The 23168-nt window shown below is 44.4% G+C and overlaps 2 protein-coding genes across 4 annotated transcripts in view; both read right to left on the bottom strand.

Annotated features, from left to right (window-relative positions):
* The window catches only part of MRPS6 (mitochondrial ribosomal protein S6), a 47835-nt gene extending 25254 nt beyond the window's left edge, over positions 1-22581 (bottom strand). The window contains exon 1 of the mRNA XM_075494955.1: positions 21535-22581. Coding sequence (XP_075351070.1) covers positions 21535-22581 — 1047 coding nt within the window. The remainder of the gene's footprint in view (positions 1-21534) is intronic.
* SLC5A3 (solute carrier family 5 member 3) lies at positions 586-21673 on the bottom strand. Of its 3 annotated transcripts, XM_075518033.1 has the most exons (3): positions 13000-13149; positions 12285-12577; positions 586-7642 (listed from the first exon to the last, which is right to left on the bottom strand). In XM_075518033.1, the coding sequence occupies exon 3, from the start codon at positions 7338-7340 to the stop codon at positions 5199-5201; it is 2142 nt and encodes a 713-aa protein (XP_075374148.1). In that variant the 5' UTR covers positions 7341-7642; positions 12285-12577; positions 13000-13149; the 3' UTR covers positions 586-5198. The 3 variants fall into 3 exon arrangements, with proteins under 3 accessions (XP_075374148.1, XP_075374137.1, XP_075374158.1); XM_075518022.1 differs by lacking the exons at positions 12285-12577; positions 13000-13149 and adding an exon at positions 21535-21673; XM_075518043.1 differs by lacking the exon at positions 12285-12577.
* Positions 22582-23168: the final 587 nt, after the last annotated feature.

Raw genomic sequence — 23168 nt, 5'->3', positions numbered from 1 at the left:
TATATAAAATCTGCAGAAAAATACAACAGCAACAAAAAACAAAAATACTTCACAGATATCTAAAAAAACATTATATCAGAGATACAAGGTAAAGCAGCATCACTTTGACACTGTGCTATAAAAATAAGAAGATGAATGAAGAGACTGCTCTAGTGATATTAGAAAATTTGCTTTCTTCTTGAAGAAGACTACTAACATTTTGCACAGCAACTATTTTTATAACCACCTCATTTAAAAACGTGTATTCATAGACACAGAGAATTGTCATATCATTACCATTTTTGCTCAAAGTGTCTGACTTTACACAGTGAAACTGATAATGCTAAGTATCACCAGATGTCACTATACCATGAATTCAATATTAGAACAGAAGTGAAGCAAATGCCTTTAAACCAACACCATAAAAGAAATAATAGAAAGTGTTTTGTAAACAAAACAAACCACTTTGCAAAACAAGAGAGTTCAGAGATCTCACAGTGAAATCAGAAATCCTAATTATATAATGTTTACATTCTAGGACTACTCTTTACCTTAGGCCAATTAAAGCACATTAAACCATTTAATTATATACAAACATTTTCTTAAAAAAAAATTTAAAACATTGCACACAAGTCTGCTTTTTAACATCACATAACAAGGTTAGTTTTATTTTCAAAACAATTACATTTAAGGGCACAGAACATACAGAATACCAAATTAACAGATGAGTATTTTTGCTTCGCTATACATGCTAAATCCAAAGATTTCCTCAAGAAAGCTAGAGCTTAGCAACTCTAACTTCTTCCATGTAACCTGTTCTCTGAAAGGGAACATCTCCCAACATCTCCTTTATCTTAGGATTTAAAAAAATATATATATAAAAAAAATAAAGCTGTACGTTTTAAAGTTGTAAGCATCTTCTGCTTTAACTGTTCGCACAGAGATCCTTTGATGGCTCTGCCTGCTTCACTGTAACCTTGTGGGAAATCGTTTTCACCACTCAGTTACAGTACTCTCATGACTTGCATCAGAAGTCTCATGCTGGCCTTTCTGGGATTAGGATGGAGAGGGGAACACAGAGTGGAGAAGTAGAAAATACACAAGCAGTATATTGAAGGCCATTTTCATTTCTTGCAATCTCTCACCGTTTCCTTGCAGGTATTAGTAACAGCTAACAGGAAAAATAACAAAAACAACAAAAACACCTCCAAACTTTGGCAGAGAATACCATCAAATCATTCATTTAAAAAAAAAAAAAAGTTAAATAAGAATAGTCTCCCGGAATGTACTATTAAACTCTCAAGAAGCCTCTACCTTTTTTACTTTTATTTTCTTTTTTAAATAAAAAAGGCTTCTAACCAATTTCTGGGAGAAAATTCAAATATCGTAACAGAAAAATAAGTTAAGGGAAATAACAACAAAAAAGGTGTCATTCCAAAATAAGTTTTTCAAGACTGTCGTTCTAAGCTCAAGGCAATAAATAAACCAATCACTGCAAGACAGAAGCATGTGTCTTCCTGGATCTACCCCTGCATGACTAGCCGGTCCCACTGAGGAGGTGGCCAGGCATTAAAATTTATGGAACTGATTGTCCATTATGGGAGACACTTTTGTAGTTTTACCAGACCAAAAAGTTGGTGTTTAAACCAAAACGTATTAACCTGGGTTAACACCTCTTCCACGTAGATCATGATCAGATTAGCAAAGGCATGTTTACGCTATAAAAACCCTCAAGCAACTTCTTATACTAAGGTCCATAACACAGGGCAAGGTACTTGCTCAGCAATAGTCAGTTTGCTTGAAGCCTTATAATTTTGTTTTTCTTCCTAATAAAGGCCTTTTATTCAGTGGTTTATGCAGCGAAGAACATTAGCAAGTTCTGTGACCTCTAAGACATGAAAACAGAATACGACTGAAGAGGCCGGCATTAGGCAGAGAGTAGCATAGAAACACATTTTTTGAACAACTTAAGAAAAAGCACTGGAGAAATAATTTGCTTAAAAGCTTCTTCACCATAACAGGTCTAAAGATGGGGGGATGCAAAGTATTACTTTATTAAGATCCTGACTGACTGCCAGTTACCACTGTGATTAATGAGGCAACTTGTTAGTTTAGCGAAAGTGAGAATACATTAACTGGGAGATGAAGTATCTCAGATTCAACAGTCAAAGGCTGCACCATACATTTGCAAAGGATTATGACTCCCTACCACAGTCAAAAGGTAATTTCACCATGGATCTGACTGTAGTTATACTGCGCAGGATAAAGGCATCCTGTGTTTTAACTCTTTAAACAGTGTTCTCTTTAAATAGCAAATGACTTGGGGGAGGAAGAGAGGAGGAAAAAACAAGCTGGGAAAAGCCATTATAAGCAAACCACTCTTCAGGTGGCAATAAAAGCCATGCCTTCAGCTTCATAACCACGTAAGGCACCCTGGGAAAAAAGCAAGCACAGATGAAGCAATGGCAGCCAAGCAAAAGGGTCCCTGAGCTAACCTGGCTTCACAGGTTAGGTGGCAATGTATTTGTTAATATTGTGAGCAAAGAGGACCGGTCTGGAAAATCCAAGTACCAGTCACTGATAGAAAGACATGCCAAGTTACTAAGGGACAGTGCCTGGTACATAAGTCTCTCTTTCCCTGTGTCAAATGAGGCATATTAGCCAGATCCCAGCCTTTTCAAGAAGATACTGTTGGACTGAGACTTATCTTTACCCTCCACAAGTTATTTTTCATCCCACTAAGATCAAATTTTGCCCTAGATTACTTTATCCTGCATAGAAACAATTAACTGTTTTACATCTTTCTTATAGTACCGACTTTACCAACTCAGCCCACTAATCAATTGACTTGAGATGCCATTAACAGATTTCACATACTACAATTTTACCATTAAAAAGGATTTAAAATATTTTTCTGAACGAAGCCAGCCACACAAAGCGTAAGAAAACATGTCTTGTTGCACTGGTATTAATATCAAGACTCAGGTATAGTAACTCTCCTCTTCTACATATATTGCAACACCGCTCCTACACTTATTACTGTATTTCCAGTTAGAGTAGTCTACTTTCCAGCACCAACAACTAAACAAAGTGAAGAAAGGTGGGACATCTTGGCCTCTGTTTAAAAGTCTTGGAATTAATGGGATTAATTGATTTAAAAATAAAAACAAAACAAAAAACCAACAAAAATCAAAGTTAATAATTTTATCTGAAAGTATGTATTGTACACCATACGACAAAGCTATTTGGACAGCCTGCAGCTTATGGCACCACTGTACTGGAAAGCAAACTTCCTCCAGCAGCCAATGGCAGGATTAACCCAAATTTCATTTCTACAGATCTATTTCACCCATAGGTATTGGTTCTTGTTTATATTATTAAATTATACTGTGCCAAGGAAATATTTCTGGACCCTTGAATTGATGCTGTTGAATTGTCAGCATGGTCCCTTAGACCATTTTTGGTCCAGCCAGTCTGTGCTCTCCCAAACAATTCCCTAGATGAGCTCAGGAGCAAAGACCACCGGAGGAATTATTTTCATGGGAAGCCTGGATACGACCACTGCCCTGGAGGGTAAGGGAGTTTAATACTACAAGTGCAGCCACACACTGTCAGCTGGCCTCTGCGCCCAAAAACAGGTCCTGACTTGGATTAGTGTAAGGGCGAGAGCACCTAGGATGGCAACACGTTCTCCTGCTTTACCAAGGGGGAAGCGGGCCAAGCTCTGCAACCTTTCAGTCTGCTGAGCTCCACCGACTTGCTGCACACACGTCCTCCACACCTGGGAACTGTTCATCCCTGCCTTGGGCATCCATCCCCATCCTTCAGGAGAAAAGAACCTCAGCATTTCGAGACCTACTGCTCAACTGTGACTGCCTAGGAAAAGTTTCACTTTTTTTTTTTTTTTTTTTTTGAGGAATCGTAAGGGCAGACCTCAATTGCCGACACAGATTATGACTGCACGTGCTCCTTATCTCCTGGTACAGAATCCCTCAGGAGTCATTCCTTAAAAAAAAAGGTTTGACAGGGTGAAAGGGGAAGTGGGAGAAGGCATGAGGCAAAAGGACTCTGGAAAATAAGGACCACTTCCACCTCTTTCCCACACTTCCCCTTCCTCTTGTCTCCACACTTGTTTTTCTCCCCTTACAGACTCAGTATGCAGCAGTGATAGGGCTGCAAAGTATTTCCTTCTATACATACACAGCAGAGGAAAAAGAGTTATTTTTCAGTGTGCTTACCAAACTGAAGACATGCAGTCTCACACTTTTCTTTTTCCCATGTGGTAGAAGCTATGTACAGATTTTTCTCTAAAAAGAGGCTAACCCTAATTATGTCCTAAAGGTTTGGGGACTGAAGAGGCTGAATATATACTCTTCTATTTCAATATGCTACAAAACCCAAATAAAGAGTATTTCATTTTCCTTTTCCCCTCTCCTCCATTGTTAGTTTGTCATCTCCAGGTTGGTTTCTTTTTTCTTTTCTTTTTTTAAATACAGCAACTTTTCAGTAATGGAATTTACAGTGGATAGAATCAAAAGACAAAAATTTTCTTAGAGAAAAAAGATAGGAAGCTGCTAACAGCTATCATGTTTTAAGTGCTACAAGATGAGACAAAATATCTCCTGTTGTTGCCATAAGAAAAATGAGAAACCGAAAAAAAAAAGAAAACTAGAAGCAGTGAGCTTCTTAAATTAAAACGTGCTAAGTTGGCCAAGGTAATATAGCTATGTTACAAAGAATGACTACACAATGATGTGCATTGCAGCCTTCCATGTAAAAATCTTTTGACACAGCTTTAATAATTTAGATTTTACACATCTGTAAATGATTACTTGTTATCTGCACCCTAATGCTGACTGAGGTCTGTAACTGCCTGCCTTCAAACACAGCCACCTGCCTGCCTTTGGTATATTTATACATGTATACATGGAAAAACAAAAGGTTAGTACTGCAAATGGAGAAAGAAAAAATAAAAGACAGAAGGGAAAAAAGACACCACACAATACTTTCTGCCTTCAGCAGAGATAGGACACATCTCAAATGGTCTCTAAATAGGCTAAAGTTGAGTCGATCTTACAATTATAGCGTAAACAATGCCTGGGTTGCAGTTATGTTATTAGAAAAGAAAACAAAACAACAAAAAAACAACAAACAAAATCTCCAGAGACCTGTATCAACTTCTGTATGTTTAGCCATACCCTTAAAAGTTCACTATTCACTCACAAAGAGAAATAGACAAACATGAATATTCCAAGCGAACAGACACAGACCAGTCCAGTATTTAGTAATAGTTTAACTTTTGGAGTCTCTTCCAGCATTTGTAAACAAACAGTCTCTTCCTCCATCTCCCGAACAGCTCTCTTGTTCATGTTTTTACTTTTAAAGCCACAGAACCAATCTATGAATTTCAAATGTCTCTCTCTATCGTCAGTCTCTTCCTCATGCTTTTTCTCCCCCATCAAAGCCGCTTGTCCGTTCGAATAACAATCAACTGGTGTCTCGACTTCAGAGTGACTCACAGAAATCACTGGGTTGCTGTCATCTCTGCAAGTAACCAGAAGATTGATATCCTCCGGCTTAATATTTTTAATATTTTCTTCCGATTTGCCGTTTGGAATGATATGGTTAGCATTTTCATTGCACTTGAGGATGCTCTTTTCTTGCACTTTGTACAGCTCCCCCTTTGCGGCATTCTCTTTTACATTCCTGTTTTTCACGGCCCAGAAAGTGGTCGTCCGAACCTGCTCCTTCGTAGGCGGAGGCGTGAGGAGGCTCACTACAAAGGTCACAATCCCAGTGATCCAGAACAGAGCTGTCGCAACATACATGTAATGGATGTTTTTGATAAAGCTTGGCCTAGTATCCGGCTGGTTACACTCCGGAGCACGATAGATAAATGCCAGTATCAACCGTATCGCTCCAAGAACAAACCCGGCCATTCCGCCATAGAAAGCCCCCTGCTCATTGCAACGCTTCCAAAAGATACCCATAAGAAACAGAGCAGCCACCGGTGGGGTCAAATAGTCCGCTACCTCTTGAATATAAAGGTACATCTGACCACCTTGCATTTCTACAATGATCGGGACCCAGGCAATGCTTATAACTACCATGAACGCAACAAAGACTCTTCCTACAATCATCAGTTCTCTAGACGTCGCACTCTTCCGAATGAGTTTGTAGACATCAAGTGTGAATATGGTGCTGGCACTGTTGAATATCGAGTCCAAGTCACTCATCAGTGCAGCGATCATCACAGCCATCATCAGTCCCCGCAGACCAACCGGCACAAGTTTCATCACCAAACGTGGGTAGGCAATGTTAGAGCATCCAGCTCTGCTCCCGCAGACTTGAAAACAGTGTTCCGGATTAATGCAGGCGATATCATCTGCAAACAGTATTCGTGAAATCATCCCTGGGACAACTATAATAAACATGGGCAGCAACTTTAAGAAGCCTGCCATCAGAGTGGATCCTTTGGCATGAGCAATGTTTTTTGCAGCTAAAACTCTCTGAACTATGACTTGGTCGGCACACCAGTACCAGACAGAAGCTGGGGTCTGTCCCAACAGAAATCCAGGCCAGGGAATATCTTCATCTGTTGGCTCGCGCAACATTTTAAGAGCATCAGGCTTTGGGTCGACATTGCAGGAATCGGTATTGGAAATGTTGTAGGTTAACAAGATAGACGTAATATTTGGTGACGCTAACATGTACCTTCTTTTAACTTCTTCAAACCCACCAACCTCCGTAATACTTATGATCATAAGTGTGAGGGCACCAATAATCATAAGCAGAGCTTGAAGGGTGTCTGTGTAGATGACAGCCACAAGACCTCCAGTCACAGTCAACAGTGCAGTCATTCCAATAAGGAGGATAACTGACAAATAGAGGTTCCAACCTAGCGATTCTTGAATAAAAAGTGCCCCTGAATACAAGTCAACTGAGAGTTTGGTGAAGATATAAAGAATTAGAGACAATGCTGCAAAATATATTTGAATTCTATGCCCTCCAAAACGCTTGGACAAGTATTCAGGCATGGTGTATACTCCCGACCGGATGTAGACTGGGACGAAGACCCATCCTAAAAGCTGCAAAAGCATTAAGGCGTTGAATTCCCATGCACCTACTGCAAATCCACTCGCCGCTCCAGATCCTGCGAGCCCAATGAAATGTTCACTTCCAATATTGCTCACAAATAAAGATGCACCAATAGCTACCCAGGTCATAGAACGCCCTGCCAAAAAGTAGCCACTTACGGTGCTCCGATTGTATTTCCACATGGCAAAAAAACCTATGCACATTACAAGCACGAAGTACAGTGCCACAATGGCAATGTCTGCTGTTTCCAAAGCAGCCCTCATTTTTGTAAACAAAATGACTTCGCACAGCTGACGTCCACTTCTCGCCCCCCAGCAAACGTCTTTTAAGCAACACGTGAACCAGTTAACATATATCAACACTGTGGATCAAATTCTTTGTCCCTTGGTTTGCTGTCCTGATGCTGGTGGTTGTGGTACATTTACTTTCTCCGCTTCTCAAATGGAAATTTGGAACTTAGCACGCACTTTTAATCCACATTCCACAAGAGCATCAGCCTTAACTCAGTTGATGTAGGAGAAATTCTTAGTTGCAGCTAAGTTTAGTGAGGCCTACTGTACCAACCCTGCAAGGCAGCAAAGACAAAAGACAAAGATTGAATTAGAGAAGAATTTCATGAAGTAATGAGAAAAAATTTGAAGTCTAGTAAAACAATGACTGTACACCACAGATTTTTCCCCCTTATATTTCCTGCTGTATTTATGCAATCCATAATACACATAATTAAATATTTGTAGAACTAAGTAGTAACGCCTTTTACAAGTCAACTTTAATGTTTAAAAGTACCTTAAGGGACGCAGCAATTCTGGAGTATTAAATGACCCAAATTCCCCGGAACAGAAATACATTTTATTTTTCTTTACTTTGGAGTCTCACAAGTCTACTTCTCAAGCCACTAAACAGGCCTTCCTCTTTCAAGCAATCTTAGGACAAAACAAACCAAACCAAACAAATAAAAAAAAAACCCCAACACACCACTAAGGAGCATTAACCCGGCAATCATTTCCTACATTGCTCTAGCACTGCACCCCACAAATCTTGATAGATCCTAGCATCACATGCATGCACTTAAGACACCAGCTGGCTGCTAGAGCTAAAAAAAAAAAAAATAAAATCAAAGTAAAGTCACAGCGCTGTCAGAAAACAACATAAATTTAAGATCAGCTGGAGAAGCAAGGCTATTCCACAGGTTTAAGACGAGTTTGCACCTGTCTGAGGTACAGATGATCACAGGGTTACATTTTATTCTGAAAGCTCTTCAAGCTCTTCATGCATATCGCATGTAATCTAAGTGAAGACAAAGTCCCATTCAAGCAAGTGACAAAAGCAAAACTACCCCTGACATCTGGCTTTCAGGTATTTCTGTCTGCCATGTGCCTTTTGATACCCACACCCGTTTGGTTTCAGGAGTTTTTGGGAGCACCCTAGGCACGGGAGGGAGAACCGGATGGATTTTGGTAGCACAGTTGCTAGGATGCCAGGAAGCGCTGTTCCCAGCACCATCCATTTGCATCCAAGCATGTAAAGGATCCCTAAGATCAGGGATAGAAGGTTTTGAGGCAAAGCATACCCTGCCGCTCCATTCCTGAACCCCCAATCACACCCAATTCTACCAAATCATGTCAGGAAACAGGCACTCATTTAGGCAAGCAGGATTGAAGTGCTCAAAGTGGAGGGAAGGGGATAATAAAGAGACTTGCTGGCAGACAACCAGACAGGTGGGAAAGGAAGGGACACTGAAGAGCTGCACACTGGCTCCTACCTCTGCCACGGAGATAGGATGCTCCTATCTCCTATTTATGCCTTGGGAGGTATCATTTACCTATACCCACCCAAAGCTATTTAATGGGTTTAGAGAGTGCTGGACATAAGATTCTTCTGCTTCCTACACTGAATGGGCACAGCAAGGGAAGAGAATACAAAAGCAAAGAACCAGTTTAGTCTGAAGATCAGGACCCAGATCTTTACTACTCAAGATTATTACAAAAGAGTAAGGAAGAGGGTCCATTCCTCTCCCACCCACCGGTAAAGGTAATGCAGGCACAAAAAAAAAAAAAAAAAAAAAAAAAAAATCACTGGATCTTTTTTCTGACCATAAGGTCTACCAGCCTTAGAAGTCTTACAAGCATCAGCTTCAGGCATTCCGCCTTCCACTTCATTTGCAGAAGTGCTTTGGCACTACGCTGAAGCTCACATTTCCCTATTAATTCATCTATGATTAATACAAACACCCAGATAACATATTCTAGTATTTGGGTGGTTTCCTGTTTAGCATCCCTGTAGCATTTTCATTTTGTTTCAAAAAGAGTAAACAAAAACATTGTAAGTTCTCAGATAGACCATAATAAAAACTATAGTTAAGGTTGAAAAGGCACACACTCCCCCCCTCTGCCTTACTTTGTGCATTACTGAAGGCAGCAATGGTGCTGATGTAAGTGTGTGCACTTCTCATTAAGGCAGATGTATTTTAAAAATAGCTTACAGCAAACCCCAACTTCAGCCTTAAGGAGAAATTCACAATCATGTTATTCGTACGAGCTGGCTGTTTTTCAAGAGTAGTTCAGAATCAAAAAAGATAGTAAGGGTTCCCCACCACCACCACCACAAACCCACATGAGAAAACAGATATTCATTCTGCTAGAGTTATAGCCAATAATGAGAGACTACGGAGACATGGCACAAAATGGACTGATTACAGGAGCGTGCTAAATTTATCATGCTCATAAGCCTCAAACCACAGATGTATTTTAAATTCTTCCATAGAAGAATTCACATTTATCCCCACCCGCAAATGCAGAAGTTAAATAGTCTATTAGTTTAATCCAACACGAAATTATAAATGCTTCAGATCATGACACCATCAGATACAAGTATAATATACTATTCTTAGTTTCAAGCACTTTTGAGTAACACTTTTGAGTGTTGCATCTTTTACTACATTCAGCTAAATTTTCAAATGCAACTACATTATAATGTTTATACCAAAACTATAAATATTTAAGGAAAGGGGAAGAAGAGATTTTACTCAGACACAGTGGAAAGAAGAAAAACTACTATAGACAAAATGAGAATAATGGGCAAGCTAAAGAAATACTGATAACCAATATTTTCCCTCTTCTATTGTCCTGTTCTGTTACTGAAAAATGTTAGAATTGAACTTTAGTTCACTTCCCACCATCTTCCCTGTAGGTTAATCAATGACCTTGCAAAACTATGCAGTAATATGCATAAATCACAAAAATACTTGTTAAAACCACGTCTATTTGATACAAGAGGTACACAGTTCATAGTATGACTACTACAAGCACGTTCAATCCCTCTGAAAAGTGTGTAAGTAGAAGATGCGGCTGCCCTTGAATAAATTGTGACATTTCCCAATTAGGATACTTGCTAAAGTACTATGGGCTCATTCTAACCAAAATAAACAATACGTAAAGTTTCTTGAGCATTCTCCACTGGAAGGTACAGCCAAACCGTGCATTTGAAATAAGCAGTCTACAGAGACCTGAACCACCACCTTTGTAATCAACATCTGAATTTTGCAGGGTTCAGCTTGCTTGAGCAGGAAGGTGTAAAGTTTTCAGTAGCCGCTACAAATTTGCTGTCACTAAATTACTGTACTAAAGTAGCTTCTTGTACCAGTTTCTTATTAGACCTAATTCTAAAATAACCCTGGAACTTTTTTTCATTACGAAAATGAGACTCGTCCCTCTGAATTTTCAGCAAGTTATGACCTCAAGTCTCAAGAAGGACTTCTGAGACGCCCCATGCGAGTTTAATCTCAAGTTATTAGAACAGCATACATTGTGGCACTGACAGAAGAAAAGACAGAAAGACAGCACTGCTGCCAAGGACTGTGAATTTTTTTCCCTAAGGCTGTTTTCTGGCTGGATCATATCAAAGACACAAAACAATGTGCTTCCCTCTTGTCTGAAGATAGAGGGCTACAGCTTTGGTGAAACAATGCATATGTCTCTCCAACAGGCAGCCTGTCCTTTAAGGGAAAAAAAAAAAAATCTCAAGCAATTCCCTTAAGAGATATTAGATAATGTGAAGCAGATTTAGGGTGGGATTTTTAGGAGAAATTTGTATGATTGTTTTAAAGGAAAACTTTCTCCACAGTGCTTTTCTAATAAGATGGGTCTTTAAATATGCCAGAATCAAATTGCTCCAGCCCTAAAGCAACTATTTGTTTTCTGCTCAGTCTATTTCTCTTCTCAGCAGATGGGAAGTTTCTCAGTTAGCTTCCCTTTTCTCTTACGGTTAAGGAGTCAGTCCCAATGGCCAACACTTTAAGGGTTAATCTGAGGATGCAGATGCCCAGGTATCACACAGGAGTGTCCACTGCTATCATTTGTTAGCAAATTAAGCACATACTTAACTTTTTTCATAGACTTCAAAGTAGTTTTGAGGTTCTTAGAAACAACGTTTTTCTTCACCTTCTTCAAGCAAGGGTATGTTAACTCATACTGGTAGCATTTTACCTACTGAAAAACTCACTTGCATGGAAGAGATGTACCCAGATCGCCAGGCTCAACACCTACATGGAAAATATTAACAGTCTCTCTCCGGGGGGGGGGGTGGACAAAAAACAAAAACCCACCAAAAACAACCCAAAAAGAATAAAGGTCTGGTGCCTTGAGCAGGCCTGTACAACATTCAACCCCTCGAGTGTGTTCTCTGGCCTGCTCACACTGCAGGCTACCTGCTACAGACACGCAAGTGAGCTCCTACCTGTCCAGTGTTCCACAGTAAACATAAGGTTGCCTGAGGTAACCTATCTCTCGGAACAAAAAGAGGAAAAAGCTTCGTTCCATTTATTGCAGCACTCTAGAACACAAAAAAAGGAGCACAAGTGTTCTTCATGGAATAACTGATACGTATCAACTTATCCTTATGTAGTACATGCCCTTAAGAAAGGAGGGGCTATCCTTGCCAGCTGCTCACCAGAACCCTAAACATTCAGGACTGCAGTTTCAGGACTCTTCCTTGTCAACCAGGAGCTGGGGCAGAGGAGCTGGGCAGGAATCCTACCTGAGACAAACAACGTATGTCATAGGAAGCAGGAAAGCTTGGAGGCAGAAGTTGACCTGTAGCATCTAATAAATAACTTGAGTTAAGGTCTGGACTGGCATTCCCAGCAGCTCAAAAGGCTGGAGTAGAAGAGTACCACATTTACAAGTTACCTGAACCAGCAGCGACCTAACCTGTTTGCCACACACACTCTGCTGCCCCAAAGCAGTACTGCATCAACACTTCTGCTGGCCTTGGAGAACACAGGTGCCAGAGGCAACTCTATAAATCATCACTACCATAAAAGTCCAATTTGAGGTGCAAGGTTCAAGTCAGTCACCCAAAGGAGTTGTTATGAACACATAGTGCACTTTTTTTTGTCTGGGGTTTCAGGAATCGCTCCAGTTCTGGTCTTCATTTTTCTGCAGCATCAGAAAAAGAAGCTTGCTCCACAATACATTCTTCTCGATTCTTTTCTAAAGGACTGCTGAAGGAGACATGAGAGAAATAAGTAACCTCACAGCATGCAGTTCAGCAGAAGAAAGGGAGAACTACACTGCATTTGCCAGTCAGGAATGTAATGCTACTGTGGACTGTTACAGAAGCAGTAACTGGAGTACTGTAAGGCCAACTGAAGCTGAAGGGCACTGTGACTGACAGTGTTAGAGTAGTAGATCAATTTAGTTGTTGGTTTTGGTTTTAACCATTCTCCCCCCCCCCATCCCAAGATTATACACCTATTTAGGTCTCCCACCAAGTCACAAATTAAGGAGGGGGCAGGGGAGGAAGGCAGAAGAAAGGATGCAAGCTTTATTGCAGTGCTCATTCAGTACTCCATAAACACAACAGAAGTTACAGTACTGTTGAATTGCAAAGCAAGAGGAAGATGGCTTATTTTCTGAAACCTACATCACTAGCAGTGCCTCAGCAAGCCACTTCATGCCACTGCCTGTGGCATTCACATTTGGATGGTTTCTTTTCCCATGAGTCAGTCCGCAGCACTCTGTCAGGAATAGTGGATTTATTTGCTTCCACTGCTCTTCCAAAAACTCCAAACACCTAAAGGGGAAGGAGGGGATTAAGATGGGGACAGAAGAAAGGAGACAGGAAGTTGCTTTTTATTTGTTAAAATAAAGAGATACCAGAAAGAAAGACTATCTTCTCCATGCCTACCTAGACATACTGTAGTCATGTTACTCAGGTCTTAAGAAAGATTATTCCATCAACTTAAGTTTAACTTAAACTGACTATTAGTTTAAAAGAAAATATGTAGGCAAGTACTTCCTTTTCCCCTTGTCAGCCCAAAGAATTGGCTTATGTTTACACTGGTAACAGATGTTATCTGGGTTCTCCGAAGAGAGCAGAAAGCACAGCTCCTGCTCAGCACCGCTGAGGAACTGGGCCACTCTTCCCTGGCAAATAAGCAGAATCATTCATGCCTCTGCCATAACTCAAGCAGGTGACTACCAGAGGCTCAGATGCCCAAAGACGGTTGTCACTATAAGCAGCTCCATCCCTCAGCAAGGGAACCATGCTTTTCTTTGCAACTGGAGACAGATGACATTCTTCCTTCTACACAGGAACTGGAAGCAGAAGAGGAAAGATGGTACTGAGAAGGCACATGGTCAACAGTAACTAAGTAAAGAGCACAATAGGGCAAACAGGGAAAGCAAGCCATTTTAATTGAGGTGGGAAGGGGTGTCTCCTCCAGGAGATGGCAAAAAAAAATAGAAGATTATGCCATCATGCAGCATCAAGTAGAATTTTCCCTGCCAGCTTAAGTGTGTCAAGACATCAGCTGACACACTAAGTTGGAAGCTGCACAGGGACACTGAGCCCAAAGACTCAAATTCCTTCTTGTGGCAACCTAAAGTTCAGAAGCACAAACGTTTTCACTGCCACTGGCAAGTACTATTTACCTAAATTAGTTTGATGAAGTACTTAGTCACTAAGAGCAACAGCAAGAGAATGGGTAAAACAAGCATAAACATGCAAGTATTTGATTTCTGTAGAGGATTTGGGACCACATAATCAAGTTTTCTGGACATAGACGACAAACGTTATCACTCCATTAGAAGCACACCATCAGAAATTGTTGTAAAATCTCTACCACTACTGAAGATGACCATTTTCTTTAGCTGCAAGGTACAAAGATGTGGTCCAGTTGGTGGTTATCACCATTCAGCAGTAACTGATGTAACTGGCATAGTCCTAGCCTAGAAAAATGTGCTGGTTCACCCCATTTGAAGAGGATTTTGGCTAGGAGAGTATAGACCTCAGAAGTTACTTGGGGAATGAGAACGGAGTAGTGGAATTGTAAGTCTCCATGCAATCGGGCAAAATACTAGGAAGAAATTCTTCGTAGAATTTCTAGGGAGAATAAAAAAAATAAAACCAGACTCATTAAGCTTATTTAGGACTTCTCCAAGTTCCCATCACATTTATGGCTGCCCACAATCTTTCCAAGAACATAATGCATCACAAGTTTTATTGAAAGGTGAGAAAGAAGTTTCAGGGGCATACATAATCCTAGCATTTAAGTTTGAGGCCCTCCAAGCTTCCTAGTCTGCTGTGCTCTTGCAAGATTTCTGACCCTTCTTGAGGATTTTTACAACACCAAAACAAGGCTTAAATAAAGTTACCTTGATTATAAAACAACTAGCACTATTCTACATCAAGCTTTGTAATTACCTATATTAAAACCTACCAAACATTGATTTTTCTGATAGTCTCAAACACATCAACTCCACTGAACACATTCCCCTCCTGTATCCATGCTCAGCAGGTACCTTTGTTTTTAATTATTATTCCTTAGATATTTGCATAACTGAAGCACAAGGACTGGCTTGCAAGTGAACAAACCAGGATCAGAAAATGATGTGAGAAATAGCAGAATAGTTCCTCGCAACCATATTTCTAGGGTTCATGACCCTTCCTTTACACCATCTGCTTCCTTCCTTCCCCTCTCCTCACCAGGAGTGATGCATTTTCTTTAGTGTCTCATTTCCAGCACCAGTATTTGCACTAGTGCTCCCACAGTACAGGTCCTTCACTTACACAGAACTTGCCTTACTCTCTGTATTTTTACTTCCCACCTTTCCTGTTCCACTTCTACACAACTAGTTACATTTTGCCTATCTGTCCTCCCTTTTATTTTCCCTGCCTTTCACCTTCTTATCAGCTCTTCTACAGAATGCACACCAGAGATATTCCTGCTGGTCCACTGGGCAGGCGGTTTTGAAGGGAACAACCTGGTGCCCAGAGGTTCCTGCTGCCCTCGGATAAGCAGCACAGAGGCTGGTATATGCAGCTTCATCAATCAACTGCTCCCACATAAGCAACTCTTCCATTGCCACAGACTTGTAGTAGAGGAGGTCTGGGCAGCTGTGGCTCAAAAAGCAAGATAAATTACTCGATTAACGATCAACAACCACCAAAGTAATTTTTGGGTGCAGGCTGCCAGCATTATGGCTCTGGAACAAGGGAATTGGAGAAATCAGCTCCTGAAAGAATATGTAAAGAAAGCAAGAACGTCCATCATTATAAAGTATGGTATGCATGATGTATTAGAAGAAAGCGAACAAATTTAATTCAAGTATGAATGAGTACATAACAGCTTATTCTAAGTGATATGATGGACATCTTTAAAAGAGTCAGTCACTTTTGAGGGTTTTTACAACAGCAGAGAGCAATAATGCTATTTTATCACAACAGGTTCTCCTTCCTTCTTTTTCAAGAGTTAAAGGATAGACAATCTGCTCTCATGGTGAAGTTTACAAGCATCTCCCTGTTCATATACATGATGCATCCACATGTATACACACACAGTGAACAAATGAGGAGAGATACTCAACCAAGAGAGAAGAGCACATTGCTAAGCAGGTAACGGGGGCAAAGAGGAGAAGCCGTATCTTAAAGGTTAAGCCACCATTCCTGCCCACTGGCGAAGGGCTAGCCAAATCCCACTGAAGTCTGCCAGTACCAACATGGACACAAGGGCCAGCGCACAGTCCTGCCTCAGTGCTCAGGCTTGCAGCTCTACAGCTTAGGGAACAAGAGTGGCAGAGTTAACCAGGGCATCTCATTACACACACTCACTCAAGCACATCACTCGATACACTGCAGAAGCCTGTATACACCGAGAGGCTTTCAAGTCCCTTATTCTTGCCATCAGCTTAGTACTCACTTTGGACAACTTTGCCAAATTCACCTAGCTAACAACTATCTGCTATAAAAAGGCTTAAACTATTTTGTAGGAGAGAATAATCCTCTACCTGCCCCCATACCCAAGCCAGGCATAGACCCCACACTTGGCAGAAAGTTAGAAGAAGATCACTCTCAAATCTTAAGACTGAACAGTGGCAAACGTCAGCCACGAGGGTATCATTCTCAAATGCTGTCTGTATCACACACTTCAAAATCCAGCTATTCTTATGGAAATGCTTAAGGCAGAAAACAAAAAGCTGACTCCTACAGGAGAGTCAATGCTAGATCTCGTGGTTTTCCAATCTCGTCTTTTAGTTCCAACTCTTTGGTCTTCTTTCCAGCACCACCCCCAACCCAAGAGTCCTTCCCTGCTAGGCATAATAGTGTGAAGAGCCTGTTTCAGCCTACTAAAAAAGTCAAAGGAAACAGAGGAAAACTTTTGTGTAATTTTAACCTGCTAAGTAGGGGAGAGGGGTGGGGAAGATGTACGATTCAACTGTAAGAACAGGTATGTTCACCAGAAGGGAAACAAAATAAAACCAGTATCTGCCTGCTTACTGCCCTCTTCATTCTCCCCCTCTTCTTCCTAGCAACTCAGATACCAAAGCCCAATTGCTGCAGCTGCCTACACAGCAATTAAGTGTAACAGTCAAGATGTCAAGCAACACTACTGCCCATTACTTTGGCTTTCCTAAAATAGCTAACGATCTCCACAGCAGGTAGGGGATTTTTGAAACATGGCAACCCACTCCAAAGGCAACAAACAGATGCTGAAGACAAGTTCCGTTGTGTGAACATGCCAGTCAAACTGAGAGCCCAGATTCACTGTAGTATTACAGAGGTGGGTGGATGGGTCCCCTACTCCGGGTACTTGCTGAAACAAGGCAATTAGTTTTTAGACTATGACACATACTATGTATTTGTCCTTTGTCACAGGTGAAGTGGGGGAGAAGCATATCCTGCTAATAAAATATTGATATGCTTCCTCATTTTTAGTGAAATACTCTAATATAAAGTATTTTCAAACGGTCCATTCACTTCGGTTCCAGTTACAAAGTTGTTCTGCTGAAGACGGGTGTCCCAGCTCGCAAGAGTTGAGCGGCAGCAAGAACAGGATGGGAATACCGCCACCTTCTCTGTCTGTCCTAGGTTCCCCAGGCTGCCAATTTTCCTTGGAGGGTGCCTCGCATTGCCGCCCTGTGGTCAGTCTGCAAAACAGCATCAGAGCAATAGGAAGCCATTTCCAGCTCTTCCTTCCCTTTCCCCCCCACTTCCTTCCCCGGGCTCTCAAGGGAGTTTTGGCAGGACAGGAGGGTAGGAAGAGGAAGCCTCCCTGAAGAGCTCTCCCTTCTCCAGCAAGCGAGAACTCCTGCTAATTTCACTAGCAGGTCACTACCCTTTCCTGCTGAAGGTCCTGCTCTGCCATAATCCCCCTGCTGAAAGCCGAAGACGACTCTCCTGGGAGAAAGCGAGAAATAATTAGAAATTCATCTTTTGCTATGAATAGCAAGGTTTAGAGCATGAACAGCTGTGTCTTCATTTTGCACCTCTACCTTCACCACAACTGTAGTCTTTGACTCGGGCTCTTGAGGGTAGGCAATGTGTTGTTTACATACATCCTGTACGCTACTGACAACAAGTCTGCCACCAAACTCCCCCAGCTCACCATACTATTTGTTATTTGCATGTTGGAGTGTAGAAAGCCACACACGTGGGCAAAATTCATTATTTCCACCCTAAGTTCCAGTCACTTCACCGGCCTCGTACCTTCCTTTTCCCAAAGCATCTCCTCCGTATACTAACAGAGTAACACAATCCAAGTCCCTCACTGCAGCTACTCTTCAAATACAGCGATATCACAGAGAAGTAGTTTTGTATTCATTTATTTTGGAGGTGCTTTTAGGGTTTTTTATTATTGTTTTCCTAAGAGTCACTGACTGGGGTCTCTGCTGATCAAGGACTGTCCACAGACAATTTACAAACACAGTGTTTCTAGTGCAAGTCAGCGACCTGATCATATGCTACCTACAAAAGAGGACAGAGAATGGCAGCTCAGCTTTGCCTTCAGAATAAAGTCACAGGCTTGTGTGAAAAGTACATGCAGACAACCGGTGACAAAGTCTGAAAGTAGAAGTTTTCCTCCTTGCCCCCCCAAGCTCTTCGGTGTTGCATTTTTAAGACACAAAAGGAAAGCTGAACAGGCTCTGAGGAGTCTGCCAAGAAGCAAAGGGGACACGGGAGCATCAGGCAGGACTGACAGGTCATGCTCGCCCTGTAACCATGTCAAGGCTAGCTGGGTAGGGAGGAGACCAGCTGCACAACACACTCCATGGTTCACAACAGAAGCCACATGCAAGAAAAGAATGAGGAGGGATCCCTGACTTGAACACAAGCAGTGCTAAGGAGCAACAGAGTTTAAAGCAACAAAAAGGAATTTGAGGGATTTATTCTGCTTAGATCTATGGAAATGCCAAGGTAACTATTGAAAACAATTGTGGGTGGGGAAAACCCCACAGAATCAAAAGTTTGCCTCTGAAGAGTGCCATGAAAGTCTACCAGACTGTAGCTCTAGGAAGGTTTGCACCCAAGCTGCCAGGGAGCTCACAGGAGTCAACGACAGCCCTAAAGCACAAGGAAGCCAGGCGGCAGGGGCTTACTTTTTTTTTTTGCAAGGCAGGGGAGCCGTCAGAAATGAGGAAAGGATGCCACAGACACCAAGAGAAGAGTCAGCACTTGCTCAAGCCTCAGACTAAAGTAGGCACCGGAGCACGCAGCCACCGCACAAGAGGGACTGACATTGGGGGCAGGACAGTGAACACCTGCACAGGGTAGCTTCATCAGGAAGCACTAGTGTTAAGCAGCAATGTAATTTATTCAGGATTGTATATGATCTCTCTAACTTCTACAAGAAGGAGTCATGTCATCACTCTGTAGTTTCAGACTGTTTTATTAGCCCCATATTCAGATCTCCATGTTTTGACTAATTTAAGTTAGCATTATGGTCAAGATCATGCACTGCTATGGGGGTCATTGGAGCAACCCCTCTGCCAGGATTCAGCAGCACCATGTAGCATATAACCACTACAGAAATTTTTTTCAAGTGTTCTCATTACACAAGAGAGGCAGCAGCAGCAAGATACTGGAACACAAAAAAAGCACCTAGATCTGGTGTACTGTCAACAGCAACAAAAAACCAGCATCTAGAGACAGACTCTCCAAAATTTAGAGTTACAAGGGTAGGTTAAAAACAGCAGTACACCTGAACCAAAACTTAAGTGTTTTATCATGATCACAGAGCTAAAGCACACCTTAAGATACATCTATCAGGAAAGAATATACTAGAGTCAAACTTCAAAGAGGAAAAGGTTGCAGATGTTAAATCCTGAATGCATCGATGCTCATTAGAAGCATCTCACAGCTAAAAGCTTATCCCTGCATCTCTGTGCTCAGATCCTAGGAGTCAAAGATCCTTTCCACCAGACAGCACTCCATGGCATCCTTTCAGAGTAGTCAGTTCATTTGTGTCTCAGTATTATGTCAGATTTGCTACACTTTCTGTCCTGCTCTGCATTTATAGCATCTGCATGGCATAATGCATCTCCCACATTAACAGCACGTATACAAAAAGGATCTCATCACCTTACCTATGGCTTATACACTGATGGGGAGGGGTGTGGAGGAAAAAAAAAAAAAAAAACAAAAAAACAACACATCACATGTCAACAACCCAAGTCCAAAAGCAGTGTGTTTTGTCAGAGCAAGTGCTGCTCCGTGAGGTGGTGCAGCAATGTCACCAGATTTTTTTCCCTGTTGCTGTATTTCTCCACTAGAGGACTCACCTGAGAAGTCTACTACAGCTTCTGCAGTTAAGCCAAGTTAAAAAAAAAAAAAAAAGCCTGACATGTGGATGGTACATGTAAAATGAATGGAAATGTACTAGTATATGTAGCACATGTAATACATGAAGACATGCTCCCGCAACTACAAAAGAAAGACAGCAACACTATTTAGCTTCCTGCTATTCTATGACAAATATACATGTTCATTTAAGTGAAGGTTAAATGCGAGAGCAAGCATGTCCACGCTGGGTCAGATCAGAAGGGTTACAGCCTAGCAGAAGTGCTGCTACATTCCAACACCAGCACTGCATATTAAGCTGGAAAGTAGCAGATACACAAAGGTTACAGAAGGTACTAGAGAAGGGCCACTATCAGCTATTATTTTCCAAATAAAGGGTTCCATCTACACAGAGATGCTCCTATTTTATTATTATTTTTACACACGAGTACACGCACCCCCCGCACTGATTCAGCTCTTGTAAAATAGAAAAAGCATCATATAACCTCACTCGCTCACACCACGGCTTATCATCATGCCGCCAAAAAGAGCGGCAACGGCTAGCAACCCTTCCCGTGGGCAATACGTCAAGCCGTATCAGCAGAGCTCAACTGGTGTTAGCAACGGCTGGGGAAAAAAAAAATTCTTGAGACTTCCCTGGTACAGAGGGGGGCTGGAGAGGCAGGGAGCTGGCACCCCACGAAGGGAAGCTTGCTGGAGAGACTCCTTGCTGTCCCCCATCAAGGCTCACCACAAGGCCTCCCAGAGGCCAGGGGACCTAGCATGGGGCTGCTGCGACCTAGCAAGGTCCCCAGCGAAGCCATCGCAGGTGCTGGGGGGGATGCGGTGAAGCACACGGCAATGGAAAGCGCTGGTGCTGCAGAGGAAGAGGGGGACGTGCTGGCACCCGTGTATAGGGGCACGGAAAGGGCTAAGTTCACTTGCACCAGGCAAGGGGCGGGGAGGGGGGGAGGAATAAGAGAGGGAGAAGCGCATCTATTTCGCTAAGCGTGGGATCTGCTTACCTGCGGACCGGGGGGGGGGGGGGGGGAGAAGGGGACTGCGGCTCTAGGGGAGCAACTAAGCGAACTCTCCCAAGGCGCAGAGGGGAAAGAGAAAAAGAGGAAGGAGAGAGGGCAGAAGAAGACACAGAGGAGCCCGAAGCACGCTGCGCAACTCCGCTTCAGAGCGTGGAGGGGAGGGCGGGGACGGCAGGGCTCGCCCCGGGGGAAGGGGCCGGCCGGGCGCCCGGGGCCGGGGCGTGTGGCTGCCGCGGGGAGGCCGGCACGCGGCGGCGGCGAGAGGCGGCAAGGAGGGGACGCCGGGGGCTGGGGCGGGGGGTCTGTCAGGTCCCACCTGGCTCGCTCGCTCCCTCCCTCCCGTCTCCCCTCCCTCACTCACCCTCTGCATGGCTTTCAGGATCAAAGCCAGTTCATAGCGGGGCATCTTAGAGCTGGCTGTGGCGGGAGGAGCGGGGATGCGGCGGGGCAGAGGGTGGGGAGGAGGGGGCGGCGGCGATGCCGGAGAGGGGGGGACCGGAGGAGGAAGGCGCGTCCCCGGCGGCAGGCGGTGCTGGCGGCGGCTCCTGCCCGCGCGGCTCCCAAGCTGCACAGACACCCGGGCAGGCGGGCGGGCGGCGCGGCTTAAAGGGCGCCAGCAGCTGCGCAAGCTCCGCCGCGCCGCCCCCTGCCCGCGCCAAGCGCCGCCTCCGCCGCGCACACGCCCGCCCGCCGGGGGGCCGCCGCCGCCGCCCGCCCGCCCGCCCGCGGGCTGCCCGGCCGCCCCGGCCCGGGGAAGGGGGGGCGGGAGGGGGACACCCGCCGCCGGGGAGCGGGCCCGAGCCGGGCGGGCCGAGCCGCGGTGCGGGCGCCGCCCCCCACCCCCCTGCGGCGGCTCGGGGCCTGCGCCCGCCTTCCTCCTTCCCGCCGCGGCGGCGGCTGTGGCTGCTGCAGGGAGTGGAAATTTCCACTGTGTCCGCCCCCTCGCTCCCCCCCTCCGCGCACACACACACACCCGAGACCGCACATGGTGGGGGGGGAAGGACAGTGCCGCCGGCGCCGGGGGCCTCTGCGCTTGGCTACCAGCCGCCGGCGCCCACGGCCGCGGCCCTGCGGCCGTCGTCCCCGCGCACCTGGGTGGGCTGGCTCCGGCAGCGGGCGGCGGGCGGCACGGCGAGGCAGGAGCGCCCCGGTGCCGGAGGGTGAGGCGAGGGTGCCGCGGTGGGACGGGGCCGCGCGTGTGGGGCACCCTCAGCTCTTCCAGAACCTTCCGTGTCCCAGCGCCTCGGGGCGCCTCAGTGCCTGTTGCCCACCGACAGAAGTGCAGGTGGATGCGACCCACTCGCAGCCGGCTGGGTGTAGGGACCCGAGGGGTGACAGGGTCAAGGTAAAACTGCGTGGCTGGAAGATGGGTGGCCTTGATGCCTGGGCGCTCCTGGCGAGGGAGCATCTGGGCAAACGTTTCCCAGCCGGCGGTGCTCGGCGCACACCCTTGGCGTTGTGCTCGCGCGCAGCCATCAAGGTCAGCGACACAGATACCCTCTGTCAGCAGCACGCCCGACACTGGCGGCTAGCTGTGGCTGTGCCAGAAGCCTACAACCACCTGCATCCACCAAAGAGGGGCATTTGGAGAGCCTGGTGGTACATCAGGCTTGTTTCCACAGTATTTCTTTCCTCCACGGCAGAGACGCGTCCCTCTGGGGGTACCCCCATCCCTCATGCTCACATGTACCCCAGAGCACCTAATACATGGGCTGGCTTTAAAGAGAGCGAGCTCACGCCGAGTTTCTGCCCAAATTTTTGAAGGCCTCAGCACTTGGCCCTGTCTGCTCTCAGAAAGAGGGAGGCAGGGGATGAGAGGCCAGAGCCACCGTGCCGTGGCTCAAGGGGAAGGGGAAGCAGGGAAGAAGGCAGATCTCGAGATTAAAGAACTTCAGTGAAATATCTGTCTACGAAATACCGGCCCCACCCCATCAAGAGAGGCTTCAGCATCTCACCTGGGAACCCGAGCCATGCTCTTCCACACCAACAAGCAGG

Source organism: Mycteria americana, chromosome 1 (genome assembly GCF_035582795.1).
Source record: "Mycteria americana isolate JAX WOST 10 ecotype Jacksonville Zoo and Gardens chromosome 1, USCA_MyAme_1.0, whole genome shotgun sequence".
Classification (NCBI taxonomy): Eukaryota; Metazoa; Chordata; class Aves; order Ciconiiformes; family Ciconiidae; genus Mycteria; species Mycteria americana.
The sequence above is the reverse complement of the archived record's forward strand: the minus strand, read 5'-3'. Positions and strand labels throughout refer to the sequence as shown.